At 38.2% G+C, this 21,293-nt stretch overlaps 1 protein-coding gene across 2 annotated transcripts in view; it reads left to right on the top strand.

The window, feature by feature from the left end:
- The window catches only part of LOC124776304 (sodium/hydrogen exchanger 9B2-like), a 101,226-nt gene that overhangs the window by 43,836 nt on the left and 36,097 nt on the right, over nt 1-21,293 (top strand). The window contains exons 2-4 of one of the 2 annotated variants that reach the window (XM_047251233.1): nt 7,014-7,095; nt 11,422-11,757; nt 11,850-12,032. In XM_047251233.1, coding sequence (XP_047107189.1) covers nt 7,014-7,095; nt 11,422-11,757; nt 11,850-12,032 — 601 coding nt within the window. The remainder of the gene's footprint in view (nt 1-7,013; nt 7,096-11,421; nt 11,758-11,849; nt 12,033-21,293) is intronic. The other variant, XM_047251234.1, reaches the window with a different exon arrangement.

Here is a 21,293-nt window from a genome sequence, read left to right as displayed (position 1 = left end):
TTGCACCATAGTGTTTGATGGACGCCCTGAGGAGGGAGCTGAGAAGAGGATAAAATCTGCTGAATGTGCCTAAAGAGCCTGTATTGTGTCATCCACTTCTGTTTTATTTGATGGGACAATGTCACAAAGTATGCCAAAAGAAAATTTCTTAGCAAACAAATTCAATAAGGAATGTCTTATCTCAATGTTGACAGTAGATTTATGTGGTAAAGGGTATCGAGTCAAGCAGGCCATTGAGGTGGCAGACACCTTGACTGTTGGCACATCCATAGAAAAATCAAGACAGTGAGACAGTGTCTTCATTGTTGGGGAAGATATTAATTTTTTTGGTGCTGCTGAATGATCACATAGCTAATAGCAGTGAGCAGGAAGAACCTGTCACCAATATCTTCCTTATTAAACCTGGAAAAATGGAACCAAGACACATACATTTACACCCCCAACAATTCTAAACTCTCTGGAGAAGCCAAAAATAATGTGTCATTTCATCATGCCTTCAGTGACTGTGTCTCCACCTCTGAATTTTTTCAACAGAGCAAAATCAAATTTATAAACACATTTCAAAAGAATGCAAACATCCAACACTTCATCTCAGACTTCATGGTTCCCAGTGCCACTCCTGATAAGGTCACTGACATAAGAGTGAAGTTCATTGTGCACATGTACAAGGCTGGCAGCTCCAGACCTTTTGAGGAAATTTGTCTGCAACTCTTCCAGAGAGATATATCAAAAATTAATAACTATAATTTGGTTTCTCCAATGAAATTTTCACTCTGCAGTACAGTGTGTGCAGATATGAAACTTTCTGGCAGATTAAAACTGTGTGCTGGCCTGAGGCTCGAACTTGAGACCTCTGTCTTTTGTGGGCAAGTGCTGTACCAACTGAGCTACCTAAGCACAACACATTAACTATGCTCACAGCGTTACTTTAACCTGTACCTCATCCCCTGCCTCCCAAACTTCGCAGAAGTTCTCCAGCAAAACTTGCAGTCCTGGCACTCCTGGAAGAAAGGATATTGTAGAGACATAGTTTAACCACAGCCCCTGGGGGATTTTCCAAGAAAGAATGTTTCATTCTGAAGAGGTATGCGTACTGATATGAGACTTCCTGGTAGATTAAAACCTAGTGCCAGAGCGAGACTCGAAATTGAGTCCTTTACCTTTCATGGGCAAGTGCTTTACCAACTGAGCCACCCAAGTACAACTCATGACCCATCCTCATAGCCTTACTTACACCTGTACCTTGTCCCCTGCCTTCCAAACTTCAAAGAAGTTCTTCTGCGAGACTTGTGGGTTAGCTCTCCTGGAAGAAAGGTTATTGTGGCTGTAGCTATGGCTAAACCACGTCTCTAAAATATCCTTTCTTTCAGGAGTGCTAGTTCTACAAGTTTCATGGGAGAACTTCAGTGATGTTTGGAAGGTTGAGGTACCGGCAGAAGTAAAGCTGCAAGGATGAGTCAGAGTCACACCTGGGTAGCTCAGTTGGTAGGGTAATTGCCCGCAAAAGTCAAAGGTCTTGAGTTCAAGTCTTGGTGTGGCATCTGCCAGGAAGCTACATTCAGTTTGGCTTGTTTGCCTCCCTCCAAAGCCATTGCTCATCAGCACTCTCTCAGGATATACCTGCAGATTCAGATTTGGAGCAACAATTAGTGGGATTCATTGAAATGGGGATGGAAGACCCCAAAAAGCAGTCTGAGCCCCCTTGCAATGATCCACCCACTACTGCGCTGGAACTGCTGAACACAATATCCTGTATGTGCAAGAAAGGGTGCCAAGCAGCTTGGTTCAGTATCAGGCAAGTGTCTAAAAAGTGCTTGGCTATATGCAACAATTGTAAGGAGCTCTCATGCCTCAATTATCTAACACAAGAGGACATCTTCCTTGATTCGACACAAATCAATGATGAGATTGACGTCATCGAGGAGGAAAGCAGTTTAGATCCCGTGCCAGAAGGAGGCAAGTTGGACGATGACATTTTCTCCTTGGAGCCATCTTCCCTGAAATGCAGAAAATATAAAAAAGTAAACTGCAAATTAATGTAAATACAGAACTGCTTAGAGAATGTATAAAGTATCTCTCATCAGTTTTTTATTGTAGCTGAAGTATTTTTCTGTTAATAAAACTTTCATTTGATTTTTTTAAACCTATTTATCATCATTGTGGGCTGGAATGGTAATTGGTGTTAATACATAGAGCTTATACCTATGAAGAACGGTACCTACTGTAATTGCAATTAAATTTGAACATTTGGATGAATGTGGATGATTTGGAGTTCAAATTTAATATGACTTCACAAAAAGTCTTAGCAGGATTTTAGCACAATTAATACTTTCACGTTTTTATTTGTATCTTTGTAAATGAGTGAGTGAATTTTAAAATTTAGTATATTATTTTACACAAAATTTGATGCTCTACAATTTCCATGCTTCACACTTTTCACTTGGAGTAGCCATTTTTGAGTTGCAACCATTGGAACATGAACATAACTCACTTTTCCATCAAGTTGGTAAACAACGTCGCTGATCCTTAACGACCGATTCCGGCTAAATGGCTGAAATGATTTTTAACTTCTAAGAAGGTATTTCTGTGCAAAATTGATGCCCTTTCAATTTGGGGCTACAAAAGTTTTCAGTAGGATATATTGTTTTCTAGTAAACAAATGGGAACACAAGGAAGATGCATACTGGTCATTTGTGCAATAATTGCAAATGAAGCTGGAGCAGTAACTTTGGCAGCTTTATGTATGCAAATTCTACAATGATTGTGTTGCCTTAGTTCGAAACTTCCCATTTCCTCAAATGTCATAAGAAGACGAGAAAATGTACATCTGGAATGTGGAGACTTACTACTGTTCATATCTTCATAATGAACAAAGTTACGAGAAAGACAATTGTGCTGGTCAATGTCCCACTGGTAGTTAAACCACATTTGTTTGATACACTTTTTAGTTTGCTTCTGACAAAAAGTTATTTGAGTGGTCAACATAAATGGAACACCTTATGACCTAACATCCAAGAGAGAGAAATTCCAGGAAGGGTGCATATACCAACTTAAATGCCAAACTTGTTATCCACAGATGGACGAAGACCTGATCTAGGTTTTCTCATGCATTATGGTCTTCAGCTGTATGTATCTATGTTGCTCCTACACATTTTGTATTGTCATTTACCCACCTTTTATTAGTTCATAATCTTGGGCTTTCCTTATTGATTAGAATCCATCAAATAACTTCCTTAGTCCACCCTTATCCACTCCCCCAGTTTTGTGTTTTGCTCACTATCACTTACTTTCATAACAGTCAGAATTACAGTATCTTATTCTGTGTGTTCCCTGATCAGTTGACAACAGCATTTGACCAGTGATGGAAGCTTTTAATTTTACATGTGGCCTGACTCCAGCATGTAATGGTCAGTGTCATGTCAACTTATGGCTTGGTTTCAATGAGTGTATGTAATTTTGGCCTTCATTTCCAAATTTTGTGGCCTTTTTACAACTGTTTAAGCTGTTTGATGATAAGTGTTTGATCATGTGACTTTAGACACAAAACAAGTTATGACAACATAAATAAGTCAGTTGTATTTATAGAAGATTTTTCTGGGGAAATGAAGAGTGAAAGATGAATTGTCCATGATGAACCTATAGAGTTGCTGGAAAATAAGGGACACAGTAAGAAGCTGATGAAAGATATTTGTAATTACTAAATTGTTATGGTATCTAAGGCCTAGAATATTAATCATTCTATAACCCAAAATATATGCTCATTAGACATTCAGAAAAACATTTTCATTATCAGGAAGCACTATTATGTGATAAGTTTAATATCTCATCATTCCATATTGTTATTGAAAAAAAGATTAAGGAACTAATGTTAATGGTTGTTCAACAGTCTATTTCATGGAAAGAAAATGATGGTGGAGAAGCTGTTCTGAATATAGGTTGTGAATTGAATGAAGAATTGTTGAGATATCCATGACATTTCAAAGGCTTTTTTTTTTAAAAAAAAAAAAGTTTTAGTAAGGAAACTTATTAAACCCCCAAACTAGACTCTAAACCCCCATCTGTAAGTGAGATCCAGACAATACTAAATCATATGGAAAATTTCAAGGCATCAGTGGAAAACCAGAAACAGCCGAATTAGGGAAGTATGCTAGCAAAAATGCAATTGTCTTACTCCAGAAACTTTTTGAGGAGATATGGAAGAAAGGAATCATTCCAGAGGAATGGAAAATGGCCCTGATACAACCTCTTCACAAAAAGGTCCTAAATCTGGTCCCAATAACTATAGAGGGATTTCCCTGTGGAAGATACTGTCCAGAGATTTACTAAAAAGAGGAGAATCCCAGTTGAGTTGCCAGGTTAGGGAGTATCAAGCAGGGTTTAGGAAAGGAAGATCCCGCCCTGAACAGATCTTAAACCTCAGAAACATTTTAGCATATCAGAAGCAGAGGGCAAAACTGTATATAGTGACTTTTGTAGACTTCCAAAAAGCTTACTATTCCATAGACAGAGAGTTGTCGTCCAATATTTTGGAGTAGTTTTGCTTGGATTCTAAACATCATAAAGGAGACACTCATGAATACGTCCTCTAAATTTAGATTCATGGATGAACTACTGGAACCTTTTGAGATCAGTACAGGGGTCTGACAAGGGGTGGTCTCTCACCCCTGCTGTTTAACTGTGCACTCAAAAAGGTTGTGAGGGAATGGAATGCAAGAACGAGAGGGGGAATAAGACTTGGAACAAAAAAAACAAAGGAATTACAGTTATGTGTTTGGCATTTGCTGACGACATGGCAATGTTTTTCAGAAATGTGGGAGGAGGCTAAAAAACAAATCGTCGAGTTACAAGAGCAAGCAGGGAAGATAGGATTTAAGATTTCTTATGAAAAAATGAAGATTATGATGAATATACTAGATACTCCTAACAGAATTAAAGTAGGAGCCAAAAAATAGAGGTGGTTAGGAGTTTCAAGTACCTAGGGGAATGGATTGAATGGAACAACCTTGAAGGGAAAGCAATGGAAGCAGGAAGGAGCAAAATGGAACTAGCTTTCCAGAAAACCAAAAACACATACAATAAGAAAGCCCTCTCTTGGAACACCAAAATAAGGTATTGTAACATAGTAATTAAGCTGGAAGCACTCTATGCATCAGAGACACTAGTCATGGGGAGGAAAGGCCAAATGGAGAAATTGGAAATCAAGGAGAGGAAAATTTTGAGGAAGGTCATGGGTCCCAAATTCCAAAGTAACAAACAAGTTTTCTATAGAAACTCCAGATTACCAAAGTCATGGTAAAGAATGGTACAGCAAATACTGTGACCAAAGACAAAACTAAGAGATTCCAAGTTAAGATCAACACCAGGAAAAGGCGATTCAGATATCAGAGGAGGAAAGAAAGAATAGAATGAAGAACTATTGGGAGAAAAGGAGAGCACAAGCATCTAAGAAGTGATTGATCTGACATACCCCAAAGATGGGTGATTGGAAGTGGGGGGAAGGGGGGGGGGGAGGGGAAGGAAACTTATGCCTTGCTGCCTCATAATGGCTATAAAAACCAAGTGGAATAATAAAAACAAGAAAATTATGATGAGTGAGCAACAAGATGATGTAAAATTTGAGAAATGAAACTCCTGTCAAATAACAATATTATGAAATGGATAGTTGCTACTCAGCGTGTAGCGGAGATGCTGATTCACACATAGGCACAACAAACATACTGTTCCAAAATGAATTTTTGGCCAAAAAGGCCTTTGTCGACACACACACACACACACACACACACACACACACACACACACACACACACACACACACTCTATGAAACAATTTAGGAATCTTTCAATTAGTGGTAAGACATGCAGTTGGTTTCAGTCTAATCTGAGCAGCCGGAAGCCGATGGTTGTTTAACACTGTCACATAACAAGATTTTGTACTAGAATACACTATAATGACTTGCACTTCAACATTATCAGATAACTTTAAGATCTTTTTACATGCAGATGATATAAGATTGTTACATATTTACAACAGGAACAGGATAGTATAGAAAATAATTTTCTTGAGAGAATCTATTCTCCCATTCTTGGTTCATGGCTAACAGAAAGGCTCTTAATTTCAATAAATCACAATTTGTATTTTACAGCAAGGACTTATTTAAAAGAAACAGCAGTATTTTTTCTAGTGAACTCAAAAATGTCCATAATCTCCATGTTATGCACACATTCTTAGTTATTGTTCAAAAAAGAGTGCAGCACTTTGCAACAAACAACATTTTTTGAGTTCACTGGAAAAAATACTGCTGTTTCTTTTCACTATAATGTACCATAGATCCTCAAACGAAAAAGCTGCCCAGTATTTGTCCATCTGCAAGTAGGCTAGCAGGAGTGACTGATAAAACTACCATCCAAAATCATTGACATCTATCTGTTGTAGAATCTTAGAACATATTCTGAGCTTAACTGTTAGGTGGTTCCCTCTCATTCTGAGACTGAATGACCTGCTCTACTTTTCTAACATTTTCCAAGTTATCCTTCTGTCCTCCCTCAGGAAGAAACTAATAGTTCCAAAAGCTGCGATAATGTCACAAACATTTATATGCATCTATCAGCAGTACTAATATTTTGCCTCATGAGCCTAAGTACTAGGCAGAAATTCTGTGTTAGATATCTACCAAAATTTAGTTATCAGCATAGTTTGAAAGATGTGCATGAGAGAAACAGACATGCAAAAATCTAACTGCAGAGTGAAAGAGCACATCATTGTTACAGGTTTAATAGAAACATTTGTGAGACAAGTTTTCCATTTACATTGTTTTGTAAGTATATGTTGATTTTTAAGAACTTCTGTCAGCTTACATGAAATTTGTATAACATAGATTGAATACATCAAATGAAACCTAATTGTTCTGTGAGGGCTCAGCTGAATTTACTGCTTGTAATTCCTAACAACAAGCTTCTTATGCAAATTGAAAATAAATGCAAAAATATTCATCAGTGAAATTTTATTGTTGCAGGAATTAATGAGCCTTATGCTGAAGGCCCTAGTGATAAAACTGACAGAGAAAGAGGAGCTGTTACTTCTGATAAACAAACAAGGTAATGTCAGAATGTGTTATATGTTCAAACTCTTTTGTTAATGGTGGTGGTGGTGGTGGTGGTGGTGGTAATAATAACAGCAAGTGGATTTATGTTTTCATGTACTTATGTAACTGATAATTATAGTTTACTTTGGTGTTTACTCAAGTTTGATCTCCAGTGTTTGGAATCTTCTTAATGGTTTTAACTGAAAAGTGCACCACATTGTAGCTTGTTGTAGCACACAAGTTTTGCTTTGAATTTTCCAATCCCAAAGAAAGCAGGTGTTGACGGATGTGAGAATTACCGAACTATCAGTTTAATAAGCCAAGGCTGCAAAATACTAACACGAATTCTTTACAGATGAATGGAAAAACTGGTAGAAGCCGACCTCAGGGAAGATCAGTTTGGAATCCGTAGAAATGTTGGAACACGTGAGGCAATACTGACCCTACGGCTTATCTTAGAAAATAGATTAAGGAAAGGCAAACCTACGTTTCTAGCATTTGTAGACTTAGAGTATTCCAGTCAACATTGTCAAAAGCTTTCTCTCTTTCAAATGCTGAAGGTGTCAGGGGTCATATACAGGGAGAGAAAGGCTATGTACAATTTGTACAGAAACCAGATAGCAGTTATAAGAGTTGAGGGGCATGAAAGGGAAGCAGTGGTTGGGAATGGAGTGAGACAGGGTTGTAGCCTGTCCCCGATGTTATTAAATCTGTATATTGAGCAAGCAGTAAATGAAACAAAAGAAAAATTCAGAGTAGGAATTAAAATCCATGGAGAAGAAATAAAAACTTCGAGGTTCGCCGATGACATTGTCATTCTGTCAGAGACAGCAAAGGACCTGGAAGAGCAGTTGAACAGAATGGACAGTGTCTTGAAAGGAGGATATAAGATGAACATCAACAAACGCAAAACGAGGATAATCAAATGTAGTCGAATTAAATTGGGTGATGCTGTGGGAATTAGATTAGGAAATGAGACACTTAAAGTAGTAAATGAGTTTTGCTATTTGGGGTTGAAAATAACTGATGATGGTCAAAGTAGAGAGGGTATAAAATTTAGACTGGCAATGGCAAGGAAAGCATTTCTGAAGAAGAAAGATTTGTTAACATTGAGTATAGATTGAAGTGTCAGGAAGATGTTTCTGAAAGTATTTGTATGGAGTGTAGCCATGTATGGAAGTGAAACGTGGACGATAAATAGTTTAGACAAGAAGAGAATAGAAGCTTTCAAAATGTGGTGCTACAGAAGAATGCTGAGAATTAGGTGGATAGATCACATAACTAATGAGGAGGTATTGAATAGAATTGGAGAGAAGAGAAATTTGTGGCATAACTTGACTAGAAGAAGGGATCGGTTGGTAGGGCATATTCTGAGGCATCAAGGGATCACCAATTTCGTATTGGAGGGCAGTGTGGAGGGTAAAAATTGTAGAGGGAGACCAAGAGATGAATACACTAAACAGATTCAGAAGGATGTAGGTTGCAGTAGGTACTGGGAGATGAAGAAGCTTGCTCAGGATAGAGTAGCATGGAGAGCTGCATCAAACCAGTCTCTGGACTGAAGACCACAACAACAACAACAACAACAACATAAGAACACACCTTTACTCATATTTTTGGCCTCAAAATTGTTTGCATTAGTAAAAATATGTGTGTGTGTGTGTGTGTGTGTGTGTGTGTGTGTGTGTGTGTGTGTGTGTGTGTGTGTTGTCAGAGAGAGAGAGAGAGAGAGAGAGAGAGAGAGAGAGAGAGAGAGAGGGGGTGAGGGTTGGGGGGTGGGAGGGATTGGGAGGGGGGGGGGGGGGGAATTGATCTGTCCCATCACCAACTGTCCTTTCAGTCTTTCACTGCTCCCTGTTCATTCCCTTTCTACCCTTTTCAAGCTACCACTTCATCCTGCAACAAAATATAAAAAATGATTTTAACTAATTATGACTGAGTAAAAATTAAATGGTTACTTACTTTGGTAATATTACCAGCAGAGGTATAAAACTCAAATTATTAATACAAATAAACATTGCCTTTTATGTAATTTGCTTAAACGGGGAACATAAGGGGGTGGGTGTTGAGATGTTATATGGACAGTGCCCTTCTCTACACACAGCCACTCTTCTTTATGTGTACATGTTAAGGTCACAAAGAATGATGATAGATGACAGACTTACACAGGTTGATATGTATGTAGATGCACTGTGAGATTGACTGTGGTAGCAGTTTGAATAGCCTGGTACAATAAAGCTTTATGTAGTTGTTCTCTAATTGTTGAGTTTGCCATTTGCACGACAGCTGCCTGGTCCCTGGTAGTACAGCCTAGTTAGGTGTTGGTGTAACATTCATAGCTATCCCTCAAATTGGTTGGTGTAATTATGAGTTAGCTTTTTTTTAATGTCATAAAAATGTTTCTTTTTTAAGCCCAGGAATATCAACAAGAAAGAGGGGGGCCTTTAAGCCCACCTTTTGTAAACATTGTTCTCTAGTCTAGCACTTTATATTTTAAAATAAAAAAAGTACTTTTAATGAATTCCTCTATCAGGTTCTATAATCGATTTAAACTTTTGCAGTTGAACTTAATCAAGAAACTTAGGTGAAATTGTGGTAGTCATAATGTTGTTCCCCCTCCCCCTTCCCCCCTCTCTGTGCTCTGAAGTAGTAGAAGATGTGACTTTCCACAACGAATTTTATGTTAAATATTTTCAAGATCTTGACCCAACTTACACATCAGTGTCTTCTTGTAAAGTATGTTTTTAATGAAAGTCAAAAACAATAAATTAACAAAATTTGTATTACAAAAAAATATTTTTGTTGTGGCATAAAGTACATCCCCCACACCCAACTGCCCATGCTATTGATATTACACTTTATGAAAAATGTGTTGACATTGATAGGGTTGATCCACTTTCTTGAATGTACATAGATTTAGTGAAACACTTGAGTTATCTCCACGGAGCCTCAATTTAAGAATCGTTTCTGCAGATAAAGGCACCCAGGATGATACCATGTATCTTGACTTACAGAAGCCATTTGATGTAATTCTGCACTGTCGTTTATTGAACAAAATATGAACTTAGTATGTATTGGATCAGATTTGTGATGGAATGTAGTACTTCTTAGCAGACAGAACTATGAGTATTGTGGGGCTGTCACTGTGTGCAATATATGTAAATGATCTAGCAGATAATGACAGAAGCTCCATGAGGTTTTTGGCAGATCTCAGCATGGCATCTGCATTTCCTACAATGAGTTTTATGGGGTCATTCCACTTTAGGTCAATTTTATGGTCGATATTGTTCCCAGTTTTTCACCAATAGTGTAATCAAATGATAATAGATACCTTCGCCTATTTATCTGCAATATGTGACATTTATTTATACCCAATTTCCAGTCCTTACACCAATCATCAATCTTCAGCAGCTCTTCCTACATTTTGCTGCAGTTTTGTGGCATTGTAACTTTCCTGTAGACAACAGCATCATCATCATCATCATCATCATCATCATCATCATCATCATCATAGAATATATGCCTTATCTAATTCGTGCATTAATCCTTTCCATCACTATTTCAGTAACTGTTGACAGTTACTTTTGAACAGTCTCACATTTCTAATGATCCTTCATACAGACATTTGTGAACCAATGAATATGTCAGCATTTCATCTCCATAAACTTCAAAGACCACCCCTGTCATTATTTGGCCATTTAGAGAATTTATAATGTCCTCCTGAGATCCTCCATTCCATCTGTTCACTTGCCTTACCCTCAGTCCCAATGCTGACTCTTCTCCCCATCTCATTGCTACCCCACGCTGTCCCTATTTTTTCATTAACCTGCCACCCGCTCTATCACCTATTCTCCTCATTATCCTCACTGTCTCTACTTTTCTGCCAACCCTGTTTCATTCACTCTCTCTCACCTACTATCTGTTCAGCTTTCCTTTGCTCCCTGGTCATATTTGTCTGCAATGCCAGCTCTCAAGTCTCACAAGGTACCCCATTCCTGTGGCCATTTCTGAAGATTTTTAGTAACTTCTATCTCTTTTCCTTTTACTTAACTGAAACAAATCCTTTTAATTACATTGTAATGTGAATTAACTGTTATCTGTGTCTCACAACCCACTTATTTCGTCATGTTCTCAGTGTACATTTTTTCTTATGAGAAGTCCCCTCCTAACTGTCTATAATTTTAAATAAATAGTTTAATTGTGTATATTCTTAATACTGTGCTGCAACTTCATAAATAGTTGACACTTCTAAATTATTGCTCTACAGTATAATTAGGAAAATGAATTTGAGTCATAAATTTAATTCACATATCATTTAATTTATTCTGCTTTGTTGCAGGGGATGTTGTAGAAGATATTTGGAATGGCTGACAGAGTCATTACATCCAGTCAACTTATGCCCTGAACTAATATGGCCACTTAAAAAACTAACAGCTTTAATTCTTTTACTGCTGTTTTGGGGGGCAACATATACTCTAATTAGAAATGAGATAGCACCAGGAGGAAATATTTTCACCTTACTGATGCTTTTCTTATTAGCTTACATTGTGGGGCAACTTGTGTCATTGATACGGTTGCCTCCTCTACTAGGAATGCTACTGACAGGCATAGCAATTCGCAATCTTCATCTCTTCAATTTGTCAGGGGTATATATGGAAGTTGTTTCTTCACTGAGGTATGATTGCAAATGCTGTTCGTCATATTATATTGCCTTACTTTACAAGGAAGTGCTACTTGATACACTTTCTCACAATATTTTTGTTGCAGGAAAATTGCTATGACTGTCATTCTCATCAAAGCTGGTCTTGGTTTGGATGCTCAAGCCTTGAAACGTCTTAGTTTAGTTGTTATAAGGCTAGCATTTATACCATGTCTGTTTGAAGCATCCACTGTTGGTCTGGTTTCTCACTACGTGCTTGACTTTCCATGGCTTTGGGGTTTTCTACTGGGGTATGATATAAAATTTTATATATTTATAAGTATTATGTATTAATATTATGAAACTAGAAAGTATTGGGTGGGTTACAAACAATGGACTAAGTAAAGAGGGCTGTATAGTTGAGACACTCAGTAACAGGTTGGTGGTTACTCAAAATAGAACCTCTTTAATACAACACAGAAATGAAGTTGTTCCTTAGAGCTGCCAATATGTCACAGTAATGTTGCTTTGTGTGTCTGTGTGCTTTGAAGAATAAATTAGTTTCATAAGTTGAGGTACCACATTTCACCTTGCAGTTCATGACATTGCTTTATGGTAGATGGTTGCCTTTACTCATTCCATTGTTTATGCAGTATTATACACTTGATATAAAGTCTGACATTTTATGTAGTAAACTACAACAAAGTAAATATAAGATGTTATATTCATCAGATGCAAACAGAAGTTCATATAAACAGTAGCTGTTAGGGAAAAGATATCTTCATCTAACAAAGTGATCAAGGAATTGATGATTAATGAAAATAATCAGGTTCTGAAAAGATAATAAACTGGGTGGATAAAAAATCTACTCGCCAAGCAGCATCAGTGCTAAACACATACTGTGTAAGAGGTAAGGAAATGTGAAGCTTTTGGAGCCAGTGGCACGTTCTTCTGGCTGAAGGGTCGAAGGGAAAGGAAGAGGGATGAAGGAAAAGGATTGGGAAATGTTTAGGAAATGGGGAAAGTTACGGAAAAGTCACTCAGAACCCCGGTCAGGAGTGACTTACCAGATGGGTTGAGAAGGAAAGGTGCTTTCTGCCAGAAGAAGGAGCCACTGGCTATGAAAGCTTGCACATTTCATTAACTTTTATATGTGTTTTTTCCTGCCACCATTTGGTGAGGAAATTTATCTGTCCAATCATATTATTATAATATTAATATAATACAGGGTGTATCAAAAAGAATCATTCAGTTGTTCTGAAACTAATAAACAGGTACTGTGAATTTTGTTTTTGATGAACGGGAAACTCAAAAAGATTCTTTTTTCATACCTTTTCATACGTGTTCAAAATGCCCACCCTTGAGAAGCACAGCTTATGTTAATGTGGTATTCAAATTATTCCCACACTGCAGCGAGCATATCTTGAGCACCAGCTTCCACAGCTGCTGTTATGCAGTGTCTTAGTTTATTCATTGTTGTTGGTAACAGAGGCACATAAACAGAGTCTCTTATAAGCACCCACAAGAAATAACCATATACAGTCAGGTCTGGTGACCATGTAGGCCAGTAATGTAGGGCTTAATCATTTTGTCCAGTGTGACTGATCCATTGTTCAGTAATCCTTTATAGATCTAAAAATTCTCACACTTCCAGATGCCAGTGGGATGGTGCCCCATCCAGCTGGTAAATAAGGTTGTTCGAATCAGTCTCCAACAGTGGGAAAAGAAAGTTCTCAAGCATATTGAGACATGTACTTCCTGTAAAAGTGTTCTCAGCAAAGTAAAATGGACCATACACCTTTTTGCATGAAATTGCAAAAACCCACATTAAATTTTGGAAAGTCCCTCTCATGTTGTACAAATTCATGTGGTTGTCCCATACTCCAGTATTTTCACATTGTGACGGTTCACGAAGAAAACTGTTATCCTCCACTCCACACATCGTTGTTTGTCACCTTCACAAAGAGCTTGCAGCAGCTGAATTATGTATGGTTTCACATGTAGAAGTCAACGCAACACACGCCAGATGGACATCAGGGGCATGTTGTGCTGTTGAGCTGCACAGTGAACTGATTTCTGTGGACTCCTTGTGAAACTGTGGCAGATGTGTTTGACGTCTGTGTCAGGCACTCGAGGATAGCCCGGCAATTTGCCTGTACATAAAAAACCTGTTTCTTGGAATTGTTCATGCCATTGTCAAATGCTCTGTGCTGTAGGAGGATCCACACCATACCTGATACGAAGGTCACGCTTAACAGTTATTACTGATCTGCACTGCACAAAACATAGACCACAAAACACTTTCTATTTCCCGACACCATTTTTACTAGAACTGAAGTGGGCACTCACTGCTGCTACCTAGTGGGAGCCGTGTAAAACTTGAGAGTTTGCTCTTTCCAACAGTACGTTGTTGAGGCACATATCTCAAATAACATAATAGTTATGATTTTTTAAAATTGGATGATTATTTTTGATACACCCTGTATAATAACAATATAAGTCGACCACCAGCTCAGAAAGAGCAGAAAGAGCACATAAAAATTTTCTTAAAAACAAATGATTGGTGTTTCTTAACTGCCAACAAGTCCACATGGACATAACTGAGAACATCACACCCAACCATTGGTAAGATATAAAACCCAATATCTTGAGAATGAAATGAGATATCCTTCTACTCTCAATTTCAAATAAAATTTTGGTAGCTTGTCAATGTTTCATTCACTGCAATGTATGAGCTAAAATCAACCATATGCAAAGCTTACACAATGTGTTTTTACCTCTGGTAACTCTTTAAAATTTTGTGCAATGTTTTATTTAATTTGATGCAGTGCAGTAAGTACGACACATATCAAAGAAATTAGTTCTTTATCGAGAAAAGATATCTGACTGTAGGTGTGCAAAAATCAAAATTTTTTCACTTTGTAGATTTTGAAAAATCGGATGATAAGAATAATTTGATGAAGCACAGTAAGTATGATGGGTAATGAAAAGGAATTCAGTTCTTCATTAAGTGAAGAATCAGACTGGAAGAGGTGCAAAAATCAGTTTTTCTCACCAACAGTTTCTGAAAAATCGGATGATATGTATTTCATATTAGCTGGAATGCTGTCTCTCAGCACATGCACCAGCAGTACGGCCATAACAAAAGCAGCCTCAGCACGGAATGCAACAATTGTAGCAGTGAAATGGTTAAGGAAAGGTGCAATTTATCCTAGCTTTCCAAGCCAGTGACTCCTAACGGCAGAAGTATTGAAAGGGAGGAAAAAGGGATGAAGGAAAAGGACAGGTGAGGCTTAGAAAATGGGGAGAGTTAATGGAAAAGTCACCCAGAACCTTAGATGAAGGGAGAGTTACAGGACAGTACAGAAGACTTTTTCTGTGAGAAGAAGGAGTCACTGGCTCCAAAATCTCACACATTTTCTTAACCTATATGTGTGTTTTGCCCTGCTGCTGCTTGTTGAGTAGATTTTTTGATCTATCCAATTATATTGTATTATTGGTTCCTGATTAGTCAGTTAGGCCTAATTTCACACAAAAGCACATAAAATTTATCAAACAAACAGTTGATTTATGATTATTGTGGGTGTGGAACATGTCAGAAAGTATAACATAATACTCACTTCTATGGTCATTTGTCATGAGATTGTCAAGATATGGAAATACAGTAAACTGGAATTGCTAATATTTACAGAATCAGTACACTGTCAGAATGATTCATAGCTGTGCACTTTTAATAAATTTGTCATACACAAAATACCTAATTTTGACTATTGTGACCAAGTGCTGTCAAAACTGAAATGTAACAGAGAAGTTTACTTCAGCTGGCCTAACAGTTCCTGTTAAGATATACGTCTATAGAGCAGATGGAGTTGCCTAACAAAAAGTTCTTCAAACTCTGTTTAAACTGTACTTTGTCTGAAACCAAGTTTTCAATGGTTTGGAAAGTGGCTGATGCAGCATACAAATGTTCTTATTCTTTTTATTCTTCTATTGTAAAGATACATTTACACAGCAACTTCCTAAATATAATGGCAGCATGAATTTGTGCATATCATTTTATGTTATGTACCTAATATACATTTCTGTGAAAGCGTTCTTTTACAAATGCTGGGTTTTAATGATTGTTAAGTGCACAGCTGAATTACAGATAAGATGGAATGCATAAAACTGGATTTTTTTGTATAATGTACTTGTCGAGGTTTTTAGAATGATTTGAAAATCCTTTCAAATAGTTTTGCAAATTTATAGATTTGAAATAACTTCTTTTTTAAATATAATTTCCATATGTTTACCGAAAGATTGTTATCCATTTCCACTGATAATTTGAGCCTCTTTTGTAAGGAAAAAATTATAACAGTATAGAGTTGCAAAACCCATGGCCAACTAGAAATACTAGCCTGGGCACACATTGAAGACACCAGTAAAGTAGCTCCATCGGCTTTGAGCAGAGCTGTGGCTGCTGGTGGTTTGTGGGCTGAGCCATGCAGACTCTTGCAAACTTGCCTTTCATGTGCACTAAATTAGGCATAAATAATTTAGCTGTCTGTGAGTTATTATTTACTGTTGAGGCAAAAAGTACAGCAGTTTCATTAACGGCTTAGGCTGTGAAGTAACTGAAATCTGTGTCCTCAGTGGCACAAATGACGATACTGTTTCATTTGTAATAATAATAATAATAAAAGACTTACATCACAGTGTTATGTGGCAATCAGGAACTTGCTACTTCTGCCCAATCATCTTGAATATACCAAAACAACACACACACACACACACACACACACACACACACACACACACACACACACACACACTTAATCAAATATTCAGGAAATAAAGCATTTTCATATATTTTTTACAAAATATTCTGTGATGTTCTCAGTTATTTTAACTGCCTACCACTTTGTTTACTAGTTGAAGTGTCATTGACATTCTTAATCAGATTATTTATCATTACCTTGCATGATTAGAAACTGATGGTTTGTAATAGGTCCCTCACAGTTGTCTGGCATTTACAAGTATCACTTAAATGATCCTCAACACGATCATAGCTCTCCAGCTTTAGACTACACACTTTGTGCAAAACAGGAAGCTCATGTAAATCACTAATGAAAGTACATGAACACACATCTAATATATGTTTCAACATGAATCAAGAAAGAGTAATCACCATAACAGCATTTTCAGTGGGAACTGTCAACCTTCTGCGATGAAGTCATCTGGGATGGATAATCCAACTTTCTTATGAGATTGCACCCAAGAGGTGCAAGGCTCACAGTTTTTTTTAGAAAAGGTTCCTTCTTTACAGCATAATCAGATATGTACATCAGTACTGATACCTCTGATATTTCCTAAGTCTCCCTTAACACCTCAGAATATTTGTTAACATTTACACACGTATATCTGCCAGGACATGGAAACAGAGTCCTCAGGGATACATTTTTATTCAAAGAATTAATTAGCACCATATCTTTCAATCTTCATTTTTTCTCACTCTCAAGTTTTGGACATAGCTTACACAGTAATTTGCCCCGCTGAATTGACAGTAACAGCTAAATCTACCTTCCAGCTTGTCATTCTGAATCTTGCTAAGCAATGTGCAATCTGTTTTGGAATATTTAAATACATATTGAATCAAGACTAAAAATGCTTCAAGAGTATTTGAAAAGTCTGAGGGCTTAAAGATTGGGAGCTAGGAACACTCTGCCTCCAGCTTTTCAAACATCTATATCTATATCTACATTTATACTCCGCAAGCCACCCAACAGTGTGTGGCGAAGGGCACTTTACGTGCCACTGTCATTACCTCCCTTTTCTGTTCCAGTCGCGTATGGTTCGCAGGAAGAACGACTGTCTGAAAGCCTCCGTGTGCGCTCAAATCTCTCTAATTTTACATTCGTGATCTCCTCGGGAGGTATAAGTAGGGGGAAGCAATATATTCGATACCTCATCCAGAAACGCACCCTCTCGAAACCTGGCGAGCAAGCTACACCGCGATGCAGAGCGCCTCTCTTGCAGAGTCTGCCACTTGAGTTTGCTAAACATCTCCGTAACGCTATCACGCTTACCAAATAACCCTGTGACGAAACGCGCCGCTCTTCTTTTGATCTTCTCTATCTCCTCTGTCAACCCGATCTGATACGGATCCCACACTGATGAGCAATACTCAGGTATAGGTCGAACGAGTGTTTTGTAAGCCACCTCCTTTGTTGAAGGACTACATTTTCTAAGGACTCTCCCAATGAATCTCAACCTGGTACCCGCGTTACCAACAATTAATTTTATATGATCATTCCACTTCAAATCGTTCCGCACGCATACTCCCAGATATTTTACAGAAGTAACTGCTACCAGTGTTTGTTCCACTATCATATAATCATACAATAAAGGATCCTTCTTTCTATGTATTCGCAATACATTACATTTGTCTATCTTAAGGGTCAGTTGCCACTCCCTGCACCAAGTGCCTATCCGCTGCAGATCTTCCTGCATTTTGCTACAATTTTCTAATGCTGCAACTTCTCTGTATACTACAGCATCATCCGCGAAAAGCCGCATGGAGCTTCTGACACTATCTACTAGGTCATTTATATATATTGTGAAAAGCAATGGTCCCATAGCACTCCCCTGTGGCACGCCAGAGGTTACTTTAACGTCTGTAGACGTCTCTCCATTGATAACAACATGCTGTGTTCTGTTTGCTAAAAACTCTTCAATCCAGCCACACAACTGGTCTGATATACCGTAAGCTCTTACTTTGTTTATCAGGCGACATTGCGGAACTGTATCGAACGCCTTCCGGAAGTCAAGAAAAATATCATCTACCTGGGAGCCTGTATCTAATATTTTCTGGGTCTCATGAACAAATAAAGTGAGTTGGATCTCACACGATCGCTGTTTCTGGAATCCATGTTGATTCCTACAGAGTAGAGCCTGGGTTTCCAAAAACGACATGATACTCGAGCAAAAAACATGTTCCAAAATTCTACAACAGATCAATGTCAGAGATATAGGTCTATAGTTTTGCGCATCTGCTCGACGACCCTTCTTGAAGACTGGGACTACCTGTGCTCTTTTCCAATCATTTGGCTGTTAGAAGGGGGGGCAAGACTTTTTTTAAAAATCTATTTGTAAGGAACTATTTACCCTAATAGGTTGCTTATACTGACTTCCACCTTCATATGAACCTTTAACATTCACTATGTGCAACTAATCACAAATGATTTGTATGAGTGACGCTGTATGTTCAGACCCTGGAAAGTCTGTGTCCCTAGAAGGTAAGACCATTAAAGCAGCTACTGAACTTTCATCAAAAACTTTCAGCGCTAAATTAACATTTGTTGTGCATCAGCTTCAAACACTCAGAAGTTGCAGTAAGATCAACATTGTCAAAATCAGAAAACTTCAACACTCTCTCAGGTGTAGCAATCCAGTTGTTACGGATACTTTTTAGTATATGTACAATGTCAAAAATTAGGAATAACTTTCTACTACTATGAACAGGAAGTGCAATACAAGGCTGTAGTAGATCACTATGAGTAAGTAGCTCATAAGATTTTCTATTTACTGCATTATTGTCTGATACTGAAGCTAACACAGTAAATCCTATTTTCTCTACTTCATTAATACATGTAATAGCATACTTTTTAGGTGTGGAGCAGTTAAATTGCTAATAGGTATAATAGTCACATCATCTTTAAATTTTGATTGCATGAAAACCTGAGCTGTTTTAGCTAAATCATTATTATCAGTTTTACTGGCACTATGCAGGGTGATTTTTTCCATTGTGTTCAAACTCCAGGAACTAATAGATGAGAGGATACTGAACAAAAAAGGTCTACTGAATTTATGTCTGGAAATGCATGGTTTCCATTATAGATACCATTTAATCAGTCATACTTTGTTACAGAAACTGCTGTCTAATATGTGCTGTACCATACAACCATAGTTACAGTATGCATTGTTTCCTCCTAGAGGGTGTTATTGTTCCCTAGTGCCTTCTGCCATAGTTATTGGTAATGTTGTGTCCGATTCACTTCTCTCGCTGATTCACCTTGTAGTGGATCTCATACAGCATTGTACACAATGGTTCTGTATTAAAATGGAGAGCTTGCTGACATGGTGTTTACTTACACAAAGCCAAATGGCAATGGGCAGTGGGCAGCAAGGTGGTATCAGGAAACATATCCCCGCTGACAACAACTCCACCATTCAATGTTTGCAACAGTGTTTTGTCATTTGTCTGAGACAAGATTGTTTCAGGAAGCAGGAAATCATGAAGGACATACTCAAATTGTTCGGACACCAGACTTGGAGGAAAACGTGATTAACTCTGTGAAAGGCAACCGCAATGTCAGTACTAAGCAGTTGGCGTGCCAGCACAGGGTAAGCCAGACGACGATGTGGAACATCCTCCATGACAGTTGTTACTACCCTTATCACTTACAGCATGTGCAGGGCTTACTAGCGACAGACTTTCCACATCAGGAGCAGTTTTGTCACTGGTTTCTTCACCAGACAACCACAATTGTGGGATTAGTGTTGACCATCCTATTCACAGATGATGCCACCTTTATGCGGAGTGGTGTCTTCAACTTTCATAACAGTGATCTGTGGGATAGTATGCAGAACCCCCCCCCCCCCCCCCATGGTATGATGACAATGTGGGGGCTGGGATAATTGGCGACTGTGTTTTGGGACCAGTCTTCCTTCCACATCACCTAACAGGCTGTAACTATCAGCATTTCTTGTGGGCGACTTTGCCTCCTCTGCTGGAAGAAGTGCCATTGATGATTCAAAGGGTTACATGGCTGCTACATGATGGTGCTCCACACCAATTCACCAGTAACATTCAGACGCATCTCATTTGTGTCTTCCCTGATCAACGGATCGGACTAGGGGGTCCAGTTACATGGTCTACTCGTTCACCGGATCTCAATCTGTGTGATTTCTGGTTATGGGGCCATCTCAAAAGTATTGTGTGTGCAGAGCTTATTCCAGATTTTGAGACACTGGAGTACCCTATTCATGCTGCCTTTGACACTGATTGGATAGAGCCTGGCCAATGTGAACGTGTGAGACAGATCATGGTACAGCACATATGCACATGCATTGAACCATATGGAAACCTTTTTCAACACATACTGTAACTGTTTTTGCATGGTACAGCACTTATTAGACTGCAGTCTCTGTAACAATGTATGGTCAAATAAATGGTCTTGTGCATTTCTGGCCATAAGTTCATTAGACCCTTTTTGTTCCATATCTTCCCACTGATCAATCCCAAGAGTTTGTACACGGTGGAAAAGATCACCCAGTATATTGTATCTCCCTTAAAGAGCAAATGAGGCTCAATGTAAATTTCATCCAGAAGCACATTTACCGCACGTTCATGATCTTTCAGAAATTCTTTTTTAATCTTCAGATGCTGTGTACTACCATCTGCATTTAAAATATCTAACTCAAACTTTTCTGTCAGCTTTCTTACATTGCTCAGATGTGGCAAATTGCATGAAAGAAAACCTCTTCCAACATACATGTTATGTGCTGAATCACAGAATTCTCGTTTAAGATAT

The sequence above is a fragment of the Schistocerca piceifrons genome, chromosome 2 (genome assembly GCF_021461385.2).
Source record: "Schistocerca piceifrons isolate TAMUIC-IGC-003096 chromosome 2, iqSchPice1.1, whole genome shotgun sequence".
NCBI lineage: Eukaryota > Metazoa > Arthropoda > Insecta > Orthoptera > Acrididae > Schistocerca > Schistocerca piceifrons.
Note: the sequence above shows the minus strand (reverse complement) of the source record. Positions and strands in the feature narration are given on the sequence as shown.